Source organism: Aotus nancymaae, unplaced genomic scaffold (genome assembly GCF_030222135.1).
Source record: "Aotus nancymaae isolate 86718 unplaced genomic scaffold, 86718_ANA_hifiasm-v0.15.2.pri h1tg000049l, whole genome shotgun sequence".
NCBI lineage: Eukaryota > Metazoa > Chordata > Mammalia > Primates > Aotidae > Aotus > Aotus nancymaae.
Window position 1 is genome coordinate 1,910,008 of NW_026988463.1, and position 21,395 is coordinate 1,931,402.

At 46.3% G+C, this 21,395-nt stretch overlaps 1 protein-coding gene across 5 annotated transcripts in view; it reads right to left on the bottom strand.

Annotated features, from left to right (window-relative positions):
• The window catches only part of MEIOB (meiosis specific with OB-fold), a 38,105-nt gene extending 24,314 nt beyond the window's left edge, over window positions 1-13,791 (bottom strand). For all 5 annotated transcript variants that reach the window (XM_064362307.1, XM_064362308.1, XM_064362305.1 and 2 more), the window contains exons 1-4: window positions 13,727-13,791; window positions 11,191-11,267; window positions 8,257-8,314; window positions 1,776-1,907 (exon numbers count right to left, since the gene is read on the bottom strand). In XM_064362307.1, coding sequence (XP_064218377.1) covers window positions 1,776-1,907; window positions 8,257-8,314; window positions 11,191-11,259 — 259 coding nt within the window. In that variant the 5' untranslated portion in view covers window positions 11,260-11,267; window positions 13,727-13,791. The remainder of the gene's footprint in view (window positions 1-1,775; window positions 1,908-8,256; window positions 8,315-11,190; window positions 11,268-13,726) is intronic.
• Between the last annotated feature and the right edge of the window lie 7,604 nt (window positions 13,792-21,395).

Consider the following 21,395-nt stretch of genomic DNA (forward strand, 5'->3'; position numbering starts at 1 on the left):
ATTGGCTCACTGCAACTTCCACTTCCCAAGCTTAACCCATCCTCCCCTTTCAGCCTCCTCAGTAGCTGGTACTACAGGCCCACGCCACAAAACCCAGCTAATTTTTTGTACTGTTTATAGAAATGGATTTGCCATGTTGCCCAGGCTGGTCTCAAACTCCTGAACTCACATAATCCACCTGCCTCGGCCTCCCTAAGTGTTGGGATTACAGGTGTGAGCCACTGCACCCCACCGCATTATACTCTTAACACTTGGCTTTTTCTGATAACTTTTTTTTTTTTCTGTTGAGATGGAGTCTCGCTCTATCGCCAGGTGGGAGTGCAGTGGCACGATCCCAGTTCACTGCAACTTCCATTTTCCAGTTTTAAGCAACTCTCCTGCCTCAGCCACCTGAGTAGCTGGGACTACAGGCATGCACCACCAAGCCCGGCTAATTTTTTGTATTTTTAGTAGAGATGGGGTTTCACCATGTTGGCCAGGATGGTCTCTATCTCTTGACCTCATGATCCGCCTGCCTCAGACTCCCAAAGTGCTGGGATTACAGGCGTGAGCCACTGCGCCTGGCCCCTGATAAGGTTCTTGAGAATTACAAACTGTGTCTCATTTCAATTCCCTCAGTATGTAGGGCTGAGGGCCCCACAGGGTCGTGGGGTGTCCCTTATGCTGTGCTGAGGAGGAGGATCTGAGAAATAAAGAGACAGGACACCGAAGTACAAAGAAAATGCAGCTGAGCTCAGGGAGGCCACGCCACCTATAAGCGGAGTCAAGTGAGGCCCCGAATGTGCAGAAGCATCAGTATTTATTGTGTATAGGTTAGGGGGCAGGGCAGTGAGTGAAGTCATCTTTAAGGATAGTGATAGGGTCGTGAGCAATAAAACAAGGGGTCCACCCCCATTAGGTCACCTAAGCTAGGAGGTGGACAGTGCGCAGCAAGGGGTCCATTCCCATTAGGTCATCAAGGCAAGGAGGTGGGCTGTGTGCAGTAGGGGGTCCAACCCCATTACGTCACTGAGGCATGGAGGTGGGCCGTGTGCAGCGAAGAGGGTGCAGTGTGCAATACCTCTATCTATGGGCAAGCTACTTCTAAGATGATTTATGGGAGGATGCTTTAAGTCATACAGCAATGACAGAGCTGTCAGGGTTACCGCCACCTGCTGGCAGCTTTCAATGAGTTCTATAGCAGAATGCTTTTTGGGCGAGCACAGTAACAAGAGCTGATAAAGTTCACAGTCACCAAGGTGCGATTATCCAGAGGGGTTTTGAGCCCTCGGATGCTCGAGGGACTGCCGGTCTGAGGGCAGCCCTCCACAAGAACTGGAGCAAGGTCCTACAACTCCTTTATCAGAAGGAGTGGCTCTTGCTCCAAGCCTGCCATACAGCGGGTATCTTTATGATACTGAACGCTGCCGCCTGGGCCATGGATTCTTGTCCTGGTATAACTGTTTTTACCTTAAATCATGCTCTGCACTGTGTCTGCTCCAGACATTCCTCCAACTATAAGCGGCTTATTCCTTAATTCATGCTCTGTACCATGTCTACTCTAGACATTCCTCCGATTATTAACTAAGATATAGTTATACATATATATAGGGAAATAACTGAGTGGTAAGACTATAAATTGAGATATTCTTCAGATCTTAATTATTCCAGGATACTGCTTAGCTCTCCTTCCTCGATGCCTACATGGGGGGTTACCCACATCAGTACAGTTACCACAAACATACCACAGGAATAATACTGTACTAGAAAAAGTTTAAGAATCAATGCCAACTTACCACAATCACCAACCCTAAAGCTGTCAGAAAGAGACTTGATGTAATCTTCATTGCCCCAGGAAGTTGCATTTACAAAATATGCTGGTGAATCCCGAATGGTGAAGCTGAAAGTGTATCTTTCTGATCCAATATCTATGGGAAAACCAGTGCTTTTATTTTTCAAATAAAGGGTTTCAATCACTTCTCTGCCTTTTGATAAGTGTAACACGAAGTTTCATTTCAATTCTGAACAAATGATTATTTCTTTAATCAAATGATTCTTTATTATGATGATAAAAATATTTAAACACATGGTACAAAATGTTATTTCAGATGCATATTCTATAACGTTATGCTTCTATGAATTTCAAACTGAAGTGGTAACAAGTTGCCTCCTTGATCCCTTCACTGGTTATCTGTGTATTTGGAGGGAAAGATATGTAAAAGCTATCCAGGTATTACCTTAGGTTCTCCTTTTCTCTTTTACTGTTGTTTGAATCTAAGTCATAATTCAGATTTAAATAGTTATTTCAGTCCCAGCTACTTGAGAGGATGAAACAGAAGGATTGCTTAAGCCCAGTAGCTCAAGCTTTCAGTAAGCTGTGATTGCACCACTGCTCTCCAGCCTGGGTGACAGAGAAAGACCCCGCCTCTAAAATAAAAATAAAAATAAAAATAGTCCAAGCGTGGTGGCTCACACCTATAATCTCAACATTTTGGGAAGCTGAGGTAGGTGGATCACCTGAGGTCAAGAGTTCAAGACCAGCCTGGCCAACATGGTAAAACCCCATCTTTACTAAAAATACAAAACTTAACCAGGCGTGGTGGTGGACACCTGTAGTCCCAGCTACTTGGGATGCTGAGGCAGCAGAATCACTTAAACCTGGGAAGCAGAGGTTGCAGTCAGCCAAGATCCAGCCTGGGTGACAAAAGTGAAGCTGTCTCAAAAATAATAGTAATAGGCCGGGTGCGGTGGCTCACGCCTGTAATCCCAGCACTTTGGGAGGCCAAGGTGGGTGGGTCACGAGGTCAAGGGATCGAGACTATCCTGGTCAACATGGTGAAACCCCGTCTCTACTAAAAATACAAAAAATTAGCTGGGCATGGTGGCGTGTGCCTGTAATCCCAGCTACTCAGGAGGCTGAGGCAGGAGAATTGCCTGAACCCAGGAGGTGGAGGTTGCGGTGAGCTGAGATTGCGCCATTGCACTCCAGCCTGGGTAACAAGAGCGAAACTCCGTCTCAAAAAAAAAAAAAAATAGTAATAATAAAAATTGGCTGGACACAGTGGCTTACCCCTGTGATCCCAGGACTCTGGGAGGCTGAGGTGGGAGAACCACTTGAGGCCTGGAGTTCAAAACTAGCCTGAACAACATAGAGAGATCCCATCTCTACAGAAAATTTTTAAATTAATGGTGGACTGGTCTTTCCCCTCAGCTACTCGGGAGGCTGAGGAGGAAGGGTCACTTGAGCCCAGTTTAAGTGTGTAGTGAGCTTTGAATGCACCACTATACTCCAGCCTGGGAAGAATACGTTCAGGGTGTTTATGAACTGTACACCTAGGCTGGAGTACAGTGGTGCGATCTCTTAGCTCACTGTAACCCCCGGCTCTCAGTTCAAGTGATTCTCCTGCCTCAGCCTCCTGAGCAGCTGGGACTATAGGCGCATACTACCATGCCAGGCTAATTTTTGTATTATTTTAGTAGAGATGGGGTTTTTCAGTAGAGGTGGGGAAGAACAGAGGTGAGACCCTGTATCTAAAAAACTTAAAATAAATTTTTAAAATAATTAAGTTATTTGAAAACAAATTATGTGCTACTTAATGAAGACCACTAGGGGTCAGCAAATACTTTTTTCCAAAATAGAAATTTAATATTGGTTTTCCTAATTAAAAATTACAACAGGCCAGCACGGTGGCTCATGCCTATAATCCCAGAATTTTGGGAGACTGAGGCAGGCAGATCACAAGGTCAAGATCGAGACCATCCTGGCCAACATGGTAAAACTCCGTCTCTACTAAAATACAAAAAGGGCCGGGCGCGGTGGCTCAAGCCTGTAATCCTAGCACTTTGGGAGGCCGAGGCGGGTGGATCACGAGGTCAAGAGATCGAGACCATCCTGGTCAACATGGTGAAACCCCGTCTCTACTAAAAATACAAAAAAATTAGCTGGGCATGGTGGCGCATGCCTGTAATCCCAGCTACTCAGAAGGCTGAGGCAGGAGAATTGCCTGAACCCAGGAGGCGGAGGTTGCGGTGAGCCGAGATCGCGCCATTGCACTCCAGCCTGGGTAACGAGAGCGAAACTCCGTCTCAAAAAAAAAAAAAAAAAAAAAAAAAGTAAAATACAAAAAGTTAGCCAGGTGTGGTGGTGTGTACCTGTAATCGCAGCTACTTAGAAGGCTGAGGCAGGGGAATCATTGAACCCGGGAGGTGGAGGCTGCAGTGAGCCGAGATCACACCACTGCACTCCAGCCTGGCAACAGAGGAAGACTCCATCTTAAAAAAAAAAAAATTGGCCGAGCGCAGTGGCTCACTCCTGTAATCTTAGCACTTTGGGAGGCCGAGGTGGGTGGATCATCTGAGGTCAGGAGTTCAAGACCAGCCTGGCCATCATGGTGAAACCCCATCTTTAAAAAAACAAATAAATAAATAAATAAATTACAACCGCCAGGCACGGTGGCTCAACCCTGTAATCCCAGCACTTTGGGACACCAAGGCGGGTGGATCACAAGTTCAAGAGATCAAGACCATCCTGGCCAACATGGTGAAACCCCGTCTCTACTAAAAATGCAAAAATTAAGGCCGGGCGAGGTTTCTCACACCTGTAATCCCAGCACTTTGGGAGGCCAAGGCAGGCGGATCACCTGAGGTCAGGAATTCGAGACCAGCCTAACCAATATGGAGAAACCCTGTCTCCACTAAAAATACAAAATTAGCCAGGTGTGGTGGTGCATGCCTGTAATCCCAGCTACTTGGGATGCTGAGGCAGGAGAATCGCTTGAACCCAGGAGGCGGAGGTTGTGGTGAGTCGAGATCACACCATTGCACTCCAGCCTGGGCAACAAGAGTGAAATTCCACCTCAAAAAAAAAAAAAAAATTAGCTGGGTGTGGTGGCGTGAGCCTGTAGTCCCAGCTACTTGGGAGGTTGAGCAGGAGAATCACTTGAACTTGAAAAGCAGAGGTTGCAGTGAGCCAAGATCGAGCCACTGCACTCCAGCCTGGCAACAGAGCAAGACTCCATCTGAAAAAAAAAAAAAAAAAAAAAAAAAAAAATTACAACCGGCTGGGTGCAGTTGCTCCTGGCTGTAATCCCAGCACTTTGGGAGGCCAAGGGGGTAAGATGCTTCAGCCCAGGAGTTTGAGACCAGCCTGGGCAACAAAGTGAGACCCTATGTCTCTACAAAAAAATCCAGAAATTATTCAGGCACAGTAGCATGCACCTGTGGTCTGGGCTGCATGTGAGGCTGAAGCAGGAGGATCACTTGAGCTCGAGGCCAAGGCTACAGGGAGCTGTCTTCTCATTGCTGCACTCCAGCATGGAAGACAGAGACTCCATCAAATAAATAAATAAATAAAATAAAAATCAGCCAGCTGTTGTGGTATATGTAGTTCTAGTTATTTGGGAGGCTGAGGCAGGAAGATCATTTGAGCCTAGGAGTTTGAGGCTGCAGTGATCTATTATCACACCACTGCACTCTAGCCTGGGTGACAGAGCAAGATTCTGTCTCAGTCAGTCAATCAATAAAGATATGAAATAAAAATAAAATAAAGGTATCTATCACTGTATCATAAGTTGAAGTAACACAGTCACAGTTATTCTGGTGATTCTAGCAAAACTAATAATGTCTTCTTCTGCCAAAACTATTGGCTGGTTGGCTAGAGCTCTGATTCACTTAAGCAGTATAGCAACACGCATATATATAATACATGTAATACACATATAATATACATAATACTATTGCCCAGGCATATATAATATGTAGAATATACATATATAACATATATTGTAAACTTTAATGCATGTAAACAAGCATATATATAGGTAATACATATATAATATACATAATACTGTTGCGCAGGCATATATAATATGTAGAATATACATATATAACATATATTGTAAACTTTAATAAAAAGGATTTAAAGTCTGGGTGCAGTAGCTCACACCTGTAATCCCAGCATTTTGGGAGGCCACAGCAGGCGGATCACCTGAGGTAAGGAGTTCAAGACCAGCCTGGTGAACATGGCAAAACCCCCACTCTACTAAAAATACAAAAATTAGCTGGGTGTTGTGCCACGCACCTGTGGCCCCAGCTACTTGGGAGGTGAGGCAGGAGAATCACTTGAACCAGGAGGTGGAGGTTGCAGTGAGCTGGAATTGCGCCACAGCACTCCAGCCTGGGCAAGAGAGTGAGATTCTGTCTCAGAAGAAAAAAAAAGAAAAAAGAAGACTTTAAAGCTAATAGTAGTGAACTGCAAGTTTTACCATTCTACTTATTTTTTGTTTTGTTTATTTGTTTTTGTTTTTTGAGGAGTCTTGTTTCGTTGCCAGTCTGGAGTGCAGTGGTGCGATCTCTGCTCACTGCAACCTTCACCTCCCAGGTTCAAGTGATTCTCCTGCCTCAGCCTCCTGAGTCACTGGGATTACAGGCATGCGCCACCACGCCTGGCTAACTTTTTGTATTTTAGTAGAGACGGGGTTTCACCATGTTGGCCAGGATGGTCTCGATCTCCTGACCTCGTGATCCGCCCGCCTCAGCCTCCCAAAGCGCTGGGATTACAGTCGTGAGCCACTGTGCCCAGCCTACCATTCTATATTTTATCTTTCAAGTCAACTACAAACATTTGAAGGTGAACTGATTTTTAAAATGTAGTTTCAGTCCTGGTTTGTTTCCACAGTCCTAAAACTTTTGTGCAGTTCAAGCAGCTTAATGAGAACTCTAGGCCGGGCGTGGTGGCTCACGCCTGTAATCCAAGCACTTTGGAGGCTAAGGTGGGTGGATCACCTGAGGTCGGGAGTTCAAGACCAGCCTGACCAACATGGTGAAATCCCATCTTAAAAAAAGAAAAAAGGCCAGGTGCAGTGGCTCACGCCTGTAATCCCAGCACTTTGGGAGGCCAAGGCAGGTGGATCACAAGGTCAAGAGATCGAGACCATCCTGGTCAACATGGTGAAACCCCGTCTAAAATACTAAAAATACAAAAATACAAAAATACTAAAAATACAAAAAATTAGCTGGGCATGGTGGCGTGTGCCTGTAATCCCAGCTACTCAGGAGGCTGAGGCAGGAGAATTGCCTGAACCCAGGAGGCGGAGGTTGCGGTGAGCCGAGATCTCGCCATTGCACTCCAGCCTGGGTAACAAGAGCGAAACTCTGTCTCAAAAAAAAAAAAAAAAAGAAATTCTAGGCTGGGTACGGTGGCTCACACCTGTAATCCCAGCACTTTGGGAGGCCGAGGCAGGCAGATCATGAGGTCAAGAGATCGAGACCATCCTGGCCAACATGGTGAAACCCTGTCTCTATTAAAATACAAAAAATTAGCCGGGTGTGCTGGCGGGTGCCTGTAGTCCCAGCTACTTGGGAGGCTGAGGCAGGTGGATCATGAGGTTAGGCGTTCGAGACCAGCCTGGCCAAGTTAATGAGTTGACCATTTTAACCAGTTATTTTGCCATTGTATACCTAAAACATGTGGGCTGGGCGCAGTGGCTCACTCCTGTAATCCCAGCACTTTGGGAGGCCGAGGCAGTTGGATCATGAGGTTAGGAGTTCGAGACCAGCCTGGCCAACATGGTGAAACCCCATCTCTATAAAAATAGAAAAATTAGCTGGGTGTGATGGTAGGTGCCTGTAATCCCAGCTAATAGGGAGGCTGAGGCAGGAGAATCATTTGAACACGGAAGGCGGAGGTTGCAGTGAGTCGAGATCTCACCACTGCACTCCAGCCTAGGTGACAGGGCAAGACTCCATCTTAGAGAAGAAAAAAAAGAAACATCAAATAAAATCATTAAAAATTATTTTCAGGTCAGGTACAGTGGCTCATGTCTGTAATCCCAGCACTTCTGGAAGCCAAGGTAGGTGGATCACTTGAGATTAGGAGTTTGAGACCAGCCTGAACAACGTGGCAAAACCAATCTCTACAAAAAATACAAAAAATGAGCTGGATGTGGGGATGTGGCAGTGTGCACCTGTGGTCCTAGCTACTCAGGAGACTGAGTGGGATAGAATGGCCTGACCCTGAAAGGCAGACATTGCAGTGAGCTGAGATTGTGCCACCGCACTCCAGCCTAGGTGACACAGAAAAACTCTGTCAAAAAAAAAAGTTTTACCGTCCTCACACCTACAGCCTTGAATCAGGTACTTGACCATCCAACAGAGACGATGGCCAGTGCTCTTAAGGAAATAAACAGGCAAAGAAAAATTAATCTCTTAAATATACTTTGTTGTAGTCATAAGCCAAAGTTGATGAAAAATGAAGCAAAGAGTTAAAGAGAACTCAGCTTTTTCTGTCTGGAAATCCTTTGACATCTGCTTTCCCAATAACTATACCAATTATTTTCTGAAAAACAAAAAGGTTACAGAAGACCAATATTAAACACAGATGTACATGGTAAATTTAATTTCATGGGCTCGTTATATTTTACTGGCTCTAACACACATTTCTGACTAGGAACCATTTAAATGTATTTATTACAGACAAACATCTAAAAGAATTTCATAAATGTTCAATTCCACAAGGAATAGTACAAAGTAATCCAAAAGTTTACTATTACAAATATAATCATTTAATACTTAGCATGTTTCTACTTTGTCTTTTTTCTTTCTTTCCTTTTTTTTTTTTTTTTTTTAAGACAGAGTCTCGCTGTGTCACCCAGACTGGAGTGCAGTGGAGCAATCTTAGCTCACTGAAACCTCCACCTCCCATGTTCAAGTGATTCTCCTGCCTCAGTCTCCCGAGTAGCTGGGACTACAGGCACCTGCTACCACACCCGGCTAATTTTTTGTATTTTTAGTACAGATGGGTTTTCACTGTGTTAGCCTGGATGGTATCAATGTCCTGACCTCGTGATCTACCCACCTCAGCCTCCCAAAGTGCTGGGATTACAGGTGTGAGCCACCGTACCCAGCCTCTACTTTATTTTCAATCATTAGATGGAGCACAATAACTGCCCTATGCTATTAAGCCTTATTTAATTCATCCAAAGCACATGATAATGCAATTTAATTTGCCATGGTCTTAAAAGCCTTCCTTTATATAGGGTGTTCTAACAATCCACATAAAATTGCTTATCTCTTAATCCAAACATGATGGACAGTGATATAAATTACACTGTATCAAAACTTCAAAACTTATATTTTGCTGCTAATAAATCTAAATTCTAAAGTCCTAGATCTTAAACCTTAGAGATATTAACATCTCCTTAAAATGTTTAATGTTCTCTTTAGTGACTACCGAAGACAAATTTTAAATGTGCTTTTATTTTCCTTTTTCTTTTTTGCCAGGTAAGTATTAAATGTGCTTTAAGAAATAAAAATGGGCCGAGCATGGTGATTCATGCCTGTAATCCCAGTACTTTGGGAGGCTTAGGTGGTTCAATCACCTGAGGTCACAAGTTTGAGACCAGACTGAACAACATGGTAAAATCCCATCTCTACTAAAAATACGAAAAAATAACCGGGCGTGGTGGGGGGGTGTCTATAATCCCAGCTACTCGGGAGACTGAGGCAGGAGAATTGCTTGAACCTGGAAGGTGGAGGTTGCAGTGAGCCCAGATCATGCCACTGCAATCCAGCCTGGGCAACAGAGCGAGACTCCATCTCAAAAAAAAAAGAAATAAAAATTATTATCTTTTCTGGAAGAAAAAACTAAACTTATTTTGCTAATTGCAGCAACTGATTTCAACCTTACAAAAATCTGTGACATTTAAATTACAATCAGGCTTTTAAGACACCTACATTATAGCTGAGCTATTAGCTAGCCTTACTGCTTATTTAGACACTGATATTATTTCTTTAATTCCTTATACATGCAAATCTCACTGAATTTTGTTGGAAAATCCAACTAACAGAAATGCTGAGTAAAATTCTATCTGAAGAGACCATTATTAGCAAATAGTTTACTTTTCAAGAAAAACTATAACACCAATTATCATTTTTTAATACTTATAAATTTTAAATTACAAATTACTAAAGTTATATGTAAAGGTATCCTATTGTAAAAAATCTAGTTTGCAAAAGCAAAATATAAATGGCAGACTACTCATGGGCAGGGAAGGTAAGAGTGTATGGTAGTTGCTTTACAATAAGTTCTTCACCTTATGGTTTTTTCTTTAAATAAGTAACAGCTGAGGTGTATTCAAAAATCACTGAATTCCCCTATAACTCCTACTCAAAAAGTCAATTTTCACATAATAATTTCAGAAAACATACCTGTTATAAACCTTATATCATAAAAGCAGCATAATGTCAGGTATTTAGACCATAACTTAGATAATTTGGTTAGAAAATTGCTGCTACTGAACAAAATGGTTTGATGTTTTTGGGGGTGGGGGACGGAGTTTCATTCTTGTTGCCCAGGCTGGAGTGCAATAGCGTGATCTTGGCTTACGGCAACCTCCTCCTCCCGGGTTCAAGCGATTCTCCTGCCTCAGTCTCCTGAATAGCTGGGATTACAGGTATGTGCCACCAAGCCAGGCTAATTTCGTATTTTTTTTTTTTTTTTTTTTTTTGAGACGGAGTCTCGCTCTTGTTACCCAGGCTGGAGTGCAATGGCGCGATCTCGGCTCACCGCAACCTCCGCCTCCTGGGTTCAGGCAATTCTCCTGCCTCAGCCTCCTGAGTAGCTGGGATTACAGGCACGCGCCACCGTGCCCAGCTAATTTTTTTGTATTAATAGAGACGGGGTTTCACAATGTTGACCAGGATGGTCTCGATCTCTCGACCTCGTGATCCACCCGCCTCGGCCTCCCAAAGTGCTGGGATTACAGGCTTGAGCCACCGCGCCCGGCCCCTAATTTCGTATTTTTAGCAAAGACGGGGTTTCTCCACGTGGGCCAGGCTGGTCTTGAAGTCCCAACCTCAGGTGATCCACTCACCTCAGCCTCCCAAAGTGCTGGGATTACAGGCGTGAGCCTCTTTAATTTTACAATGCTATTAAATATTTAAAATAATACAAACATCTATTGATCATTTTGAACAATTACTAGTCACATCTACAATCATAACTCCTACTCTACACAAAGATTAATTTTCATCTAGGCAGCATAAATACAAAGAAATTTAGGTATACTTAATATCTAACAATTATACCAATGCAAGGAGTATCTACATACTTGTCGATTGCAAAAGGATGTGTTGAATGAATCAATAATGTTGCTGCAATGTTATCATATAAAATTTCATTAGTGAGCAAATCAGCATATCATTGAAACTTACCAGATTAGCCATATTTGGCTGCAGATCTGAAAGGGCAGTGAGGGTCCTTGATGCAAAGGAGTTTGCCATTTTTTTATCTGCATATTAGAAAATATAATTTAGATATATAAATTGAATAAATGAAATAAACCATAAAAAATTCCAAAAGTTTAAAATATTATTTAGGGCAAGGTGCAGTGGCTCACACCTATAATCCCAGCTACTCAGAAGGCTGAGGCAGAGAAAATTGCTAGAACCTGGGAGGTGGAGGTTGCAGTGAGCCAAGATTGTGCCACTGCACTCCAGTCAGGGTGACAGAGACTCCGTTTCAAAAATAAAATAAAATAAAATATTATTTAGGAAAGCACTGGATATTTTACTTCTTCTTTGGAAAATGTTTACTATAATGGTAAAATGTGAATTAATATCTATTCAACCTATAGAAAACACTTTCAAAATGTCCTCTTATAATTTTGAATGATATAGCTATTATAGGTTTCCATTTTTAACTTTCACTTTCTAAAACCATGTAAAATTTAGCAGTTTTTGAGGACCGTGTAAATTTAATTTTTTAAATTTAATTTTTTGTTTTTTGAGACATGAGTCTTGCTCTGTGCCCCAGGCTGGAGTGCAGTAGCACAATTTTAGCTCACTGCACTTCTGCCTCCCGAGCTCAAGCGATTCTTCTGCCTCAGCCTCCCAAATAGCTGAGATTACAGGTATGTGCCACCACCCCTGGATCATTTTTGTATTTTTAGTAGAGACAGGGTTTCACCATATTGGCCAGGCTGGTCTCAAACTCCTGATCTCAAGTGATCCGCCTGCCCCAAAGTGCTGGGATTACAGGCTTGAGCCACCAAGCATGGCCAAAATTAGTTTTACATGCAAGATGATTCAATGGGACATTTAAAGATTTAAATATATATTAGCTTCAAGCTTACCTCAAAAATACAGCAAAAATCTACTGTCAATACCTCGAATTGTACATTTGGTTACACTATGTGAAAAAAAAGGTACTGGTTTTAAACACACCTCTACATGGTAAATTCCATTAGGGCAGAGGTGGCATCTTACATATTTTTACGTATGTATTTCATAACTGAAAATACTTGCTACATATCAGATGAATGACATGGTGGTTTGTCCCTCAATATCATCACTGTAAGAGGTTCTATTGTAGTAAAAATTGTAAGCTACACCAAACACATTGACCTGACTTCACTTAATAATCCAGGGCGTCTCTGTGAATGCCCACTTCCACAGGCTCCAGTTCAAGGACGTGTCTTATATCACCTGAGTTTCAGGAAGCCTGTGGAGTTAGTCAAATATGATTTTGTTTTTGTTTTTAGACGGAGTTTCACTCTTGTTGCTCAGGCTGGAGTGCAATGGTGAGATCTTGGCTCACGGCAACCTCTGCCTCCCGGGTTCAAGCGATTCTCCTTCCTCAGCCTCCAGAGTAGCTGGGATTACAGGCATGTGCCACCAAGCCCAGCTAATTTTGTATTTTTAGTAAAGACGGAGTTTCTCCATGTTGGTCAGGCTGGTCTTGAACTCCCGACCTAAGGTGATCTGCCCGCCTCACCCTCCCAAAGTGTTGGGATTATGGGCATGAGCCACTGTGCCCGGCCCAAATATGACTGAATTGTACTACCACTAGTTTGTAGTCATGTGGATTTTTAATTTTTTTTTGAGACATAGTGCTGCTCCCTCGCCCAGGCTGCAGTGGAGGGGCACGGCAACCTCCGCCTCCCGGGTTCAAGCGATGCTCCTCCTCAGCCTCCCGAGTAGCTGGGATGACAGGTGCCAGACACCACGCCCAGCTCATTTTTGTTTTGTTTTGTTTTGTATTTTAGTAGAGACGGGGTTTCACCATGTTGACCAGGATGTTCTCGATCTCCTGACCGCGTGATCCGCCCGCCCCAGCCTCCCAAAGTGCCGGGATTACAGGCGTGAGCCACCGCGCCCGGGCTTTTTTTTAAGTAGAGGCGGGGTTCACCATGTTGGCCGGGGTGGCCTCGCGCTCCTGACCTCAGGCGACCCTCCCACCCCGGCCTCCCGAGCAGGGGGGATGACGGGCGCGCGCCACCAGGCCCGGGTAACTTTTTTGGATTTTTAGTAGAGACGGGGTTTGTGTCGGCCAAGCTGGTCTCGAACTCCCGACCTCAGCTGATCCGGAGTGCCGGGAGGACAGGCGGGAGCCACCGCTGCTCTTTTTAACTGACGGGTCGAGGCTTGAAAAACTCTCAGCTCCGCGCGGGGCTTTCCCGCGTGTCCTCCGGCGCCCGCCGCGAGAAGCCCCGGGCAGGGCCAAGCTGCGGAGGCCGCGGGAGACGCCGGGAGGGCGGCGCGACGGGACAGCCCGCGCCCGCGGCCAGGCCCGGACCCCACACGCTCCGCCGCTCGGCCCGCTCCGCTCCCCGCACGCGCGCCCCGAGCCCCGCAGGGCCTCCGTCAGCCGAACCCGGGCCGGCCCCGCCCGGGCTCCCCTCCGCGAACGCCGCCTCACAACTGGAGGCCGGGCGCGGGCCACCACCGCGCCGTCCACGCCGCTGCTCACCCGAGGCTCGCCTGGCCGACTGCTTCCCGGCCCCGCACAGCGGCAGCCGCGACCTCGCGGACCTGCCTCGCCCGACCCCCGAGTCGCCCGCGCTTCGCGGCTTTTCCACAGGACGCTCGGCCCACAGACGCGTGCAGGTGCGACGGCCGCGCGACCGTTAGCGAGAGACCCCGCCCCGTCATCGGAGACTCCGCCCCCTCTGTCCCCGGCTCCGCCCCCGCCGCGCACTGACTCCGCCCCCGATCCACGACTCCGCCCCCTGCGCAATGACTCCGCCCCACCAATTACTGACTCCGCCCCACCGAGCACTGCCTGTGTCCTGCCGAGCACTGACTCCGCCCCACCGAGCACTGACTCCGCCCCGCCAAGCACTGACTCCGCCCCGCCATGCTCCGACTCCGCCCTCTGGGGGAGGGAGGGACTCCTGGTTCCCTTTTCTTCCTTCCCGTGAGTGGGAGGGGCAGGGGGGGTCTCCGTGTGCACTCACGGCCGCGAGTGGCTGGATTCAAAAAGAATGTGTGCCGGAAAAAAACAGACATAACCATCTATCCGTAATATTATAAAGTGGAGTTCGAATCCCAGCACCTGGGAGGCGAGGCAGGCGGATAATTTGGGCTCAGGAGTTCAAGACCAGCTTTGGCAACATGATGAAACACTGTCTCTACTAAAAATACAAAAAATAATAATAATAACCAGGCGTGGTGGCGAATGCCTGGTTGTCCTTTGGCGCCGCCCGCCTACTGGAGTAGTCTCAGCTACTCGAGAGGCTGAGGCATGAAAATCGCTTAAACCCAGGAGAGGGAGGTTGCAGTGAGTGGACACTGCAGCATTGTACGCCAGCCTGGGAAACAGAGTGAGACTCCAAAAAAAAAAAAAAAAAAAAAAAAAAATTAGCCAAGCATGATGGTGCATGCCTTTTGTCCCAGCTACTGGGGAAGCTGAGGCGGGAGGATCGCTTGAGCTCAGGAGTTCGAGGCTGCAGTGAGCTCTGATGGCACACTGCACTCCAGCCTGGGTAAGAGTAAGATCTTGTCTCTACAAAATTTATTAATTAATTAATATAATATATCTACATCTAATGATAGATTTGGTATGTAGTACCATCAAGAAAATACCCATAGATGTGTATACTTATGCATGAAAAATATATATATAATTAGGTGTGCTAAGGATTGGACTTAGGTGAATCTGACAAAAAATTTCTCAGCTCTTCATGTTTTTATTAACTTCCATTTAGAAATCTTTTTAGTCTGGATAAGCAGAGACTGACTAGAAAAAAAAAAAAGAAAATATCTTGTTAGTCTAATGACTTATTATACTAATTTTTGTTAACAGAGTATCAGTCCAGAGCAAGTACGATCCAAAAACTAAGTCCATTAAATTTGTCACCTACTACTGTCCACAGGTCACATTATTTAAGCTTCTCTTTAAAAAGAAAGAGAACAACAACTTTGGAACGTATTACACAAACATACAGTACAAATGAAAAATACAACTGTAGAGCCAAGTTTTATGTGATTGTTAAATTTTTTTTTTTTTTGAGACAGAGTTTCACTCTTGTTACCCAGGCTGGAGTGCAATGGCGCGATCTCGGCTCACCGCAACCTCCGCCTCCCGGGTTCAGGCAATTCTCCTGCCTCAGCCTCCTGAGTAGCTGGGATTACAGGCACGCGCCACCATGCCCAGCTAATTTTTTGTATTTTTAGTAGAGACGGGCTTTCACCATGTTGACCAGGATGGTCTCGATCTCTTGACCTCGTGATCCACCCACCTCGGCCTCCCAAAGTGCTGGGATTACAGGCGTGAGCCACTGCGCCCGACCAATTTTTTTGTATTTTTAGTAGAGACGGGGTTTCACCATGTTGGCCAGATGGTCTCGATCTCTTGACCTTGTGATCTGCCCACCTCGGCCTCCCAAAGTGCTGGGATTACAGGCGTAAGCCACTGCACCCGGCCTTTTTTCTTTTCTTTTCTTTTCTTTTTTTTTTTTTTGAGGTAGAGTCTTGCTCTGTTGCCCAAGCTGGAGCGCAGTGGCATGATCTCGGCTCACTGCAACCTCCGCCTCCTGGGTTCTAGCAATTCTCCTGTCTCAGCCTCCTGAATTGCTGGGACTACTAGTGCCCACCACCATGCCCAGCTAATTTTTGTATTTTTAATAGAGACAGGGTTTCACCGTGTTGTTCAGGCTGGTCTTGAACTACTGGCCTCAAAAGATCTGCCTGCCTTGGCCTCCCGAATAGTTGGGACTCCAGGCGGGATCCACCACATCCAGCCTACTCTCTTTTTTGATGCGTGTGGTCAGTTGGATGTCAGCTTGGAGTAAAGGCTCTGCGGCCACACAGAACAGCAGACGACGGGGAAGAGCAGGACAGCCTGGGGCCCAGCACAGGCAGCATGAGAAGCAGGCAGGACAAACCTTCCGTCAGCCTGGGTCTCACCTGGAGAAATAGGTGTCAGGGATTAGACTGGTTAGCTTTAATTTACCAAGTGGCTTTTAAAAATTAATAATTTTTTCTATTCTCTCTCTCTTTTTTTTTTTTGAGATGGAGTCTTGCTGTGTCACCAGGCGCCAGGTTGAAGTGCACTGGCACAATCTCGGTTCACTGCAACCTCCGCCTCACGGGTTCAAGAGATTCTCCTGCCTTGGCCTCCCTAGTAGCTAGGACTACATTCATCCCACCACCATGCCAGGCTGATTTTTGTATTTTTAATAGAGATGGAGTTTCACCATATTGGCCAGGCTGGTCTTGAATTCCCGACCTCGTGATCTGCCCACGTCAGCCTCCCAGAGTGCTGGGATTATAGGCGTAAGCCACTGTGCCTGGCCGATAATTGTTTTAGATCTCATTTGAATCAGAGTCAGGCATAAATGTTTAAAGAAAAATTGGCTGAGCATGGTGGCTCATGCCTGTAATCCCAGCACTTTGGGAGGCTGAGGTGGGTCGATCATCTGAGGTCAGGAGTTCAGACAGGACTGTGCAACATGGTGAAACCCCGTCTCTACTAAAAATACAGAAATTAGCCAGGTGTGGTGGTGGGCACCTGTAATCCCAGCTACTCAGGTGTGGGGGGGAGCCCCACAAGTGCTGGGTCAAGGGTCTGAAGCTCAGCCTGTTCCCATATAAACATCGATTTAGAAAAGAATTAGAAATGTAGGCACATAGTTATTCCTTTATATAATCATATATAATCTTATAGTTACTTATAATCCTAAAGATACATACTCAATATAACCTTTAATTTTACTAATGACTATCGGGTTATGAAGCATGGAACCGAGGTGACACCGTGAACAAAGTGACCCTAAGGCAAGATGCTCTAAGCCTCTGTGACGCCCGCATAAGGGCTGCTGGAGGGCGCCCCGGCTGTGCGGCAGCGCCAGCGCTGGGAAAGCCCCGCTGTTTAGCCAGCTAGGGAAGGAGACGTCCAAAATGGCCGAGACGCCTCCTTCCTGGGGGAGTTAGGAGAACACTCCGCTCCCCCAGCTCTTGCGGCAGGCCCGGCTGCTGTCAGGGAGGCCCACAGACATCCGGGGCTTAACTGTCTCTATGTGATGCTGGGCTTCGGCGGTCACGTTCCATGTCCACTCTCACGCCCCGCTTCTGCACGTGGTTTCTCCTTTTCTCAGAAGGTAAGAATTAGTAATAGTAACATAATCTTAACGTCCTTGACATTTCTGACAAATATGAGAAAAGCGCTGACGCATTAGTTTTTCTCCCCACCTCGCTACTTGAAAGTCCCGGGTCCCCTGTCTCCAAGACACGTGACTTTCCTGACCCTACCACCGACCACCGTGACCTCACTCCACCTTCCCTGCCCCCTGCTTTGTACTGAATAAATGTCAGAGTGTCCAGGCACTCGGGCCACTGCCGCACTCCGCGCTTTGGTTGGCAGTGGAGCCCGGGCCCAAACTCTCTTTTCTCTGTCTCCACAGTTTCTCATCTCCGCACCAGGAGGGAGGGGCTCACAGACCCCTAGAGGGCTGGACCCTATGCTCAGAAGGGTGAGGCAGGACAGTCACTTGAACCCAGGAGGCGGAGGTGGCAGTGAGCCGAGATCCCACTCCAGCCTTGGTGACACGGTGAGACTCCCTCTAAGGAAAGAAAGAGAGAGAGAGAAAGAAAGAAAGAAAAGAAAGAGAAAGTAAGGAGGGAGGGAGGGAAGGAAGGAAGGAAAGAAGGAAGGGAGAGAGGGAGGGAGGGAGGGAAATTTTATTTTTAGTAAATTTTTAAAATGTGGCCAGGCACGGTGGCTCATGCCTGTAGTCCCAGCACTTTGGGAGGCTGAGGTGGGTGTATCACTTGAACTCCAGAGCTCAAGACCAGCCTGGGGAACATTGCAAAACCTCGCCTCTACAAAAAAGACAGAATTAACTTGGCATGGCGGTGTGTGCCTGTAGTCCAAGCCAGTCAGGAGGCTGGGATGGGAGGATCACCTGAACTTGAGGAGGCTGGGGCTGCAGTAGGCTAAGATCACACCACTACGATTCAGCCTGAGTGGCAGAGTGAGACCCTGTCTCAAAAAATAAAATAAAATGAAATAAAATAAAAATGGTCCCTGAAGTGGGTGTTGAAGTCCTGACTTCCGTTGACACTTTTAGGGGAAATATGACAATTTACAGATGAGGTGAGGTCAACTGACTCATTGAATGTCTTGAGTAAAATTTCCTATCAATATTTCTGTGATGTCTGTTTGAACTCTTTTTTTTTTTTTTGAGACATAGTCATGCTTTATGGCCCAGGCTAGAATGCAATGGTTCGATTTCAGCTCACTGCAACCTTCACTTTCTGGGATCCAGAGATTCTCCTCCTTCAGCCTCCTGAGCTGGGATTACAGGAGCCCACTACCATGCCTGGCTAATTTTTCTATTTGTAATAGATTCAGGATTTTACCATGTTGGCCAGGCTGGTCTCGAACTGCTGACCTCAGGTGATCCACCTGGCTCAGCCTCCCAAAATGCTGTCATTACAGGCGTGAGCCACTGCGCCCAGCCAGTTTGTTTATTTTTTTTTCTTACACATGGCTACAAAGACATATCCAACAGTTTGTTTTATTTCTATGAGCCTTTTTTCCGCTTCAGACACTAGATTAAATAAGGGTCTTTATAATATCAATGGTAGGAAAATCAGCAGGACTTACTTGATTGCTTGCATAAAAATCGAAATGGCATGTTCTTCAGAATCTACTTTAATGTTAATAATTATGGGCCGCTGGCCAGGGCCAGTGGTTCATGTCTGTAATCTCAGCACTTTGGGAGGCCAAGGTGGGTGAATCACACGGTCAGGAGTTTAGGACCAGCCTGGGTAACATGGTGAAATCCCTGTTTCTACTAAAAATACAAAATCAGCCAGGTGGTGGTGGGTGCCTGTAAACCCAGGTACTTGGGAGGCTGAGGCAGGAGAATCCTTTGAAGCTGGGAGGCAGAGGCTGCACTGAGCTGAGATCATACCACTGCACTCCAGCCTGACAGAGCAAGACTGTGTCTCCAATAATAATAATAATAATAATAATAATACTTATTAAGGGTATTTTTAGAAGTTGGATTATCATTAATTTTCAAGTAAAAATTTGGGAAACAGTCTGGGCACAGCGGCTTACAAGTGTAAATCCCAACACTTGGGGAGGCCAAGGTGGGTGGATCACCTGAGGTCAGCAGTTGGAGATCAGCCTGGCCAACATGGTGAAACCTCCGCTCTACTAAAAATACAGAAAATTAGCTGGGCGTGGTGGCAGGCTCCTGTAATCTCAGCTACTCTGGAGGCTGAGGCAGGAGAATCGCTTGAACCCAGGAGGCAGAGGTTGCAGTGAACAGAGATTGCGACATTACACTCCAGCTTGGGCAACAAGAGCAAAACTCCATCTTAAAAAAAAAAATTGGGGCCAGGCGCGGTAGCACATGCCTGTAGTCCCAGCTACTCGGGAGGCTGAGGTGGGAGGATCGCTTGAGCCCAGGAGTTCTGGGCTGTAGTGTGCTATGCCGATCGGGTGTCCACACTAAGTTTGGCATCAATATGGTGACCTCCCGGGAGTGGGGGTCCACCAGGTTGCCTAAGGAGGGGTGAACTGGCCCAGGTCGGAAACGGAGCAGGTCAAAACTCCCGTGCTGATCAGTAGTGGGATCGTGCCTGTGAATAGCCACTGCACTCCAGCCTGGGCAACATAGCGAGACCCCATGTCTTTAAAAAAAAATCGGGAGGCCGGGCGCGGTGGCTCAAGCCTGTAATCCCAGCACTTTGGGAGGCCGAGGTGGGTGGATCACGAGGTCAAGAGATCGAGACCATCCTGGTCAACAAGGTGAAACCCCGTCTCTACTAAAAATACAAAAAAATTAGCTGGGCGTGGTGGTGCGTGCCTGTAATCCCAGCTACTCAGGAGGCTGAGGCAGGAGAATTGCCTGAACCCAGGAGGTGGAGGTTGTGGTGAGCTGAGATCGCGCCATTGCACTCCAGCCTGGGTAACAAGAGCGAAACTCCGTCTCAAAAAAAAAAAAAAAAAAAAAAAAAATCAGGAAACATTATGCCTATTCCTCAAAAAGGTAAATGAAGAATTACCATTTGCTCCAGCAATTCCACTCCTGGGTATAGTCACAAAAGAATTGAAAGCAGTGTCTCAAAGAGATATTTCTACATGCAAGTTCAAGCATCGTTACTCACAATAGTCAAAAGGTGGAAGCAGGCCAGGTCATCACGCCTGTCATCCCAGCACTCTGGGCGGCCGAGGCAGGCAGATCACTTGAGGTCAGGAGTTTAAGACCAGCCTGATCAATATGGTGAAACCCTGTCTCTACTAAAAATATAAAAACATTGGCTGGGCATGGTGGTGGGTGCCTGCAATCCTAGTTACTCAGGAGGCTGAGGCAAGAGAATAGCTTGAATCCTGGAGGCTAAGGTTGCAGTGAGCTGAGATCATGCCACTGCACTCCAGCCTGAGCGACAGAGAAAGACTCTGTCAAAAAAAAAAAAAAAGAAAGAAAGAAAGGGAGGAAGGGAGGAAGGGAGGGAGGGTGGGCAACAAGAACTGACAATATTAGGACAGAGAATATCTTGAGTATTCTAAGTATGTGTGCCAATACTCAAGTAATATCATAATAAAACTGTCATTAGCGTTAACACGGAAGACGCCCAGCGTGGCACGTGGAGTAACAGCCCCAACAGATGTCTACGTCCTAATCCCCAGGTCAATCAGTACATGAACTTACATGGCAAGAAAGGGACTTTGCAGGTGACAGTGAATGACCTTGAGATGGAGAGATTATCCCAGACCATCCCAGTGGGCCCAGTCTAATCACAGGAGTTGGCTTTTAGCAGAAAATCTTTCCCCGCTGTGATTAAGGATAAATTTGAGGACAGATGAAGAGTCAGAGAGATGCAAAGTGAGAACCCAGCCCACCATTGCTGGCTCTGCCAGTCCAGGAAGGGGCCACAGCCAAGGAATTTTGTGGCCTCTAGAAGCTGGGAACAGCGGTCAGCTGCCAGCCAGCTCGAAAGGGAAGACCTCAGCCTGAAAACACAAGGAGCTGAATTCTGCCAACAACCCGAATGATCAGGAAATACATTCTTTCCTAGAACATACAGAAAGGAACACAGACAGGACTGGGAGGCCGAGGCGGGAAGATCACCTGAGGTTATGAGTTCCAGACTGCCCTCAGTGCCCCCTCAGCCTTCCTCCT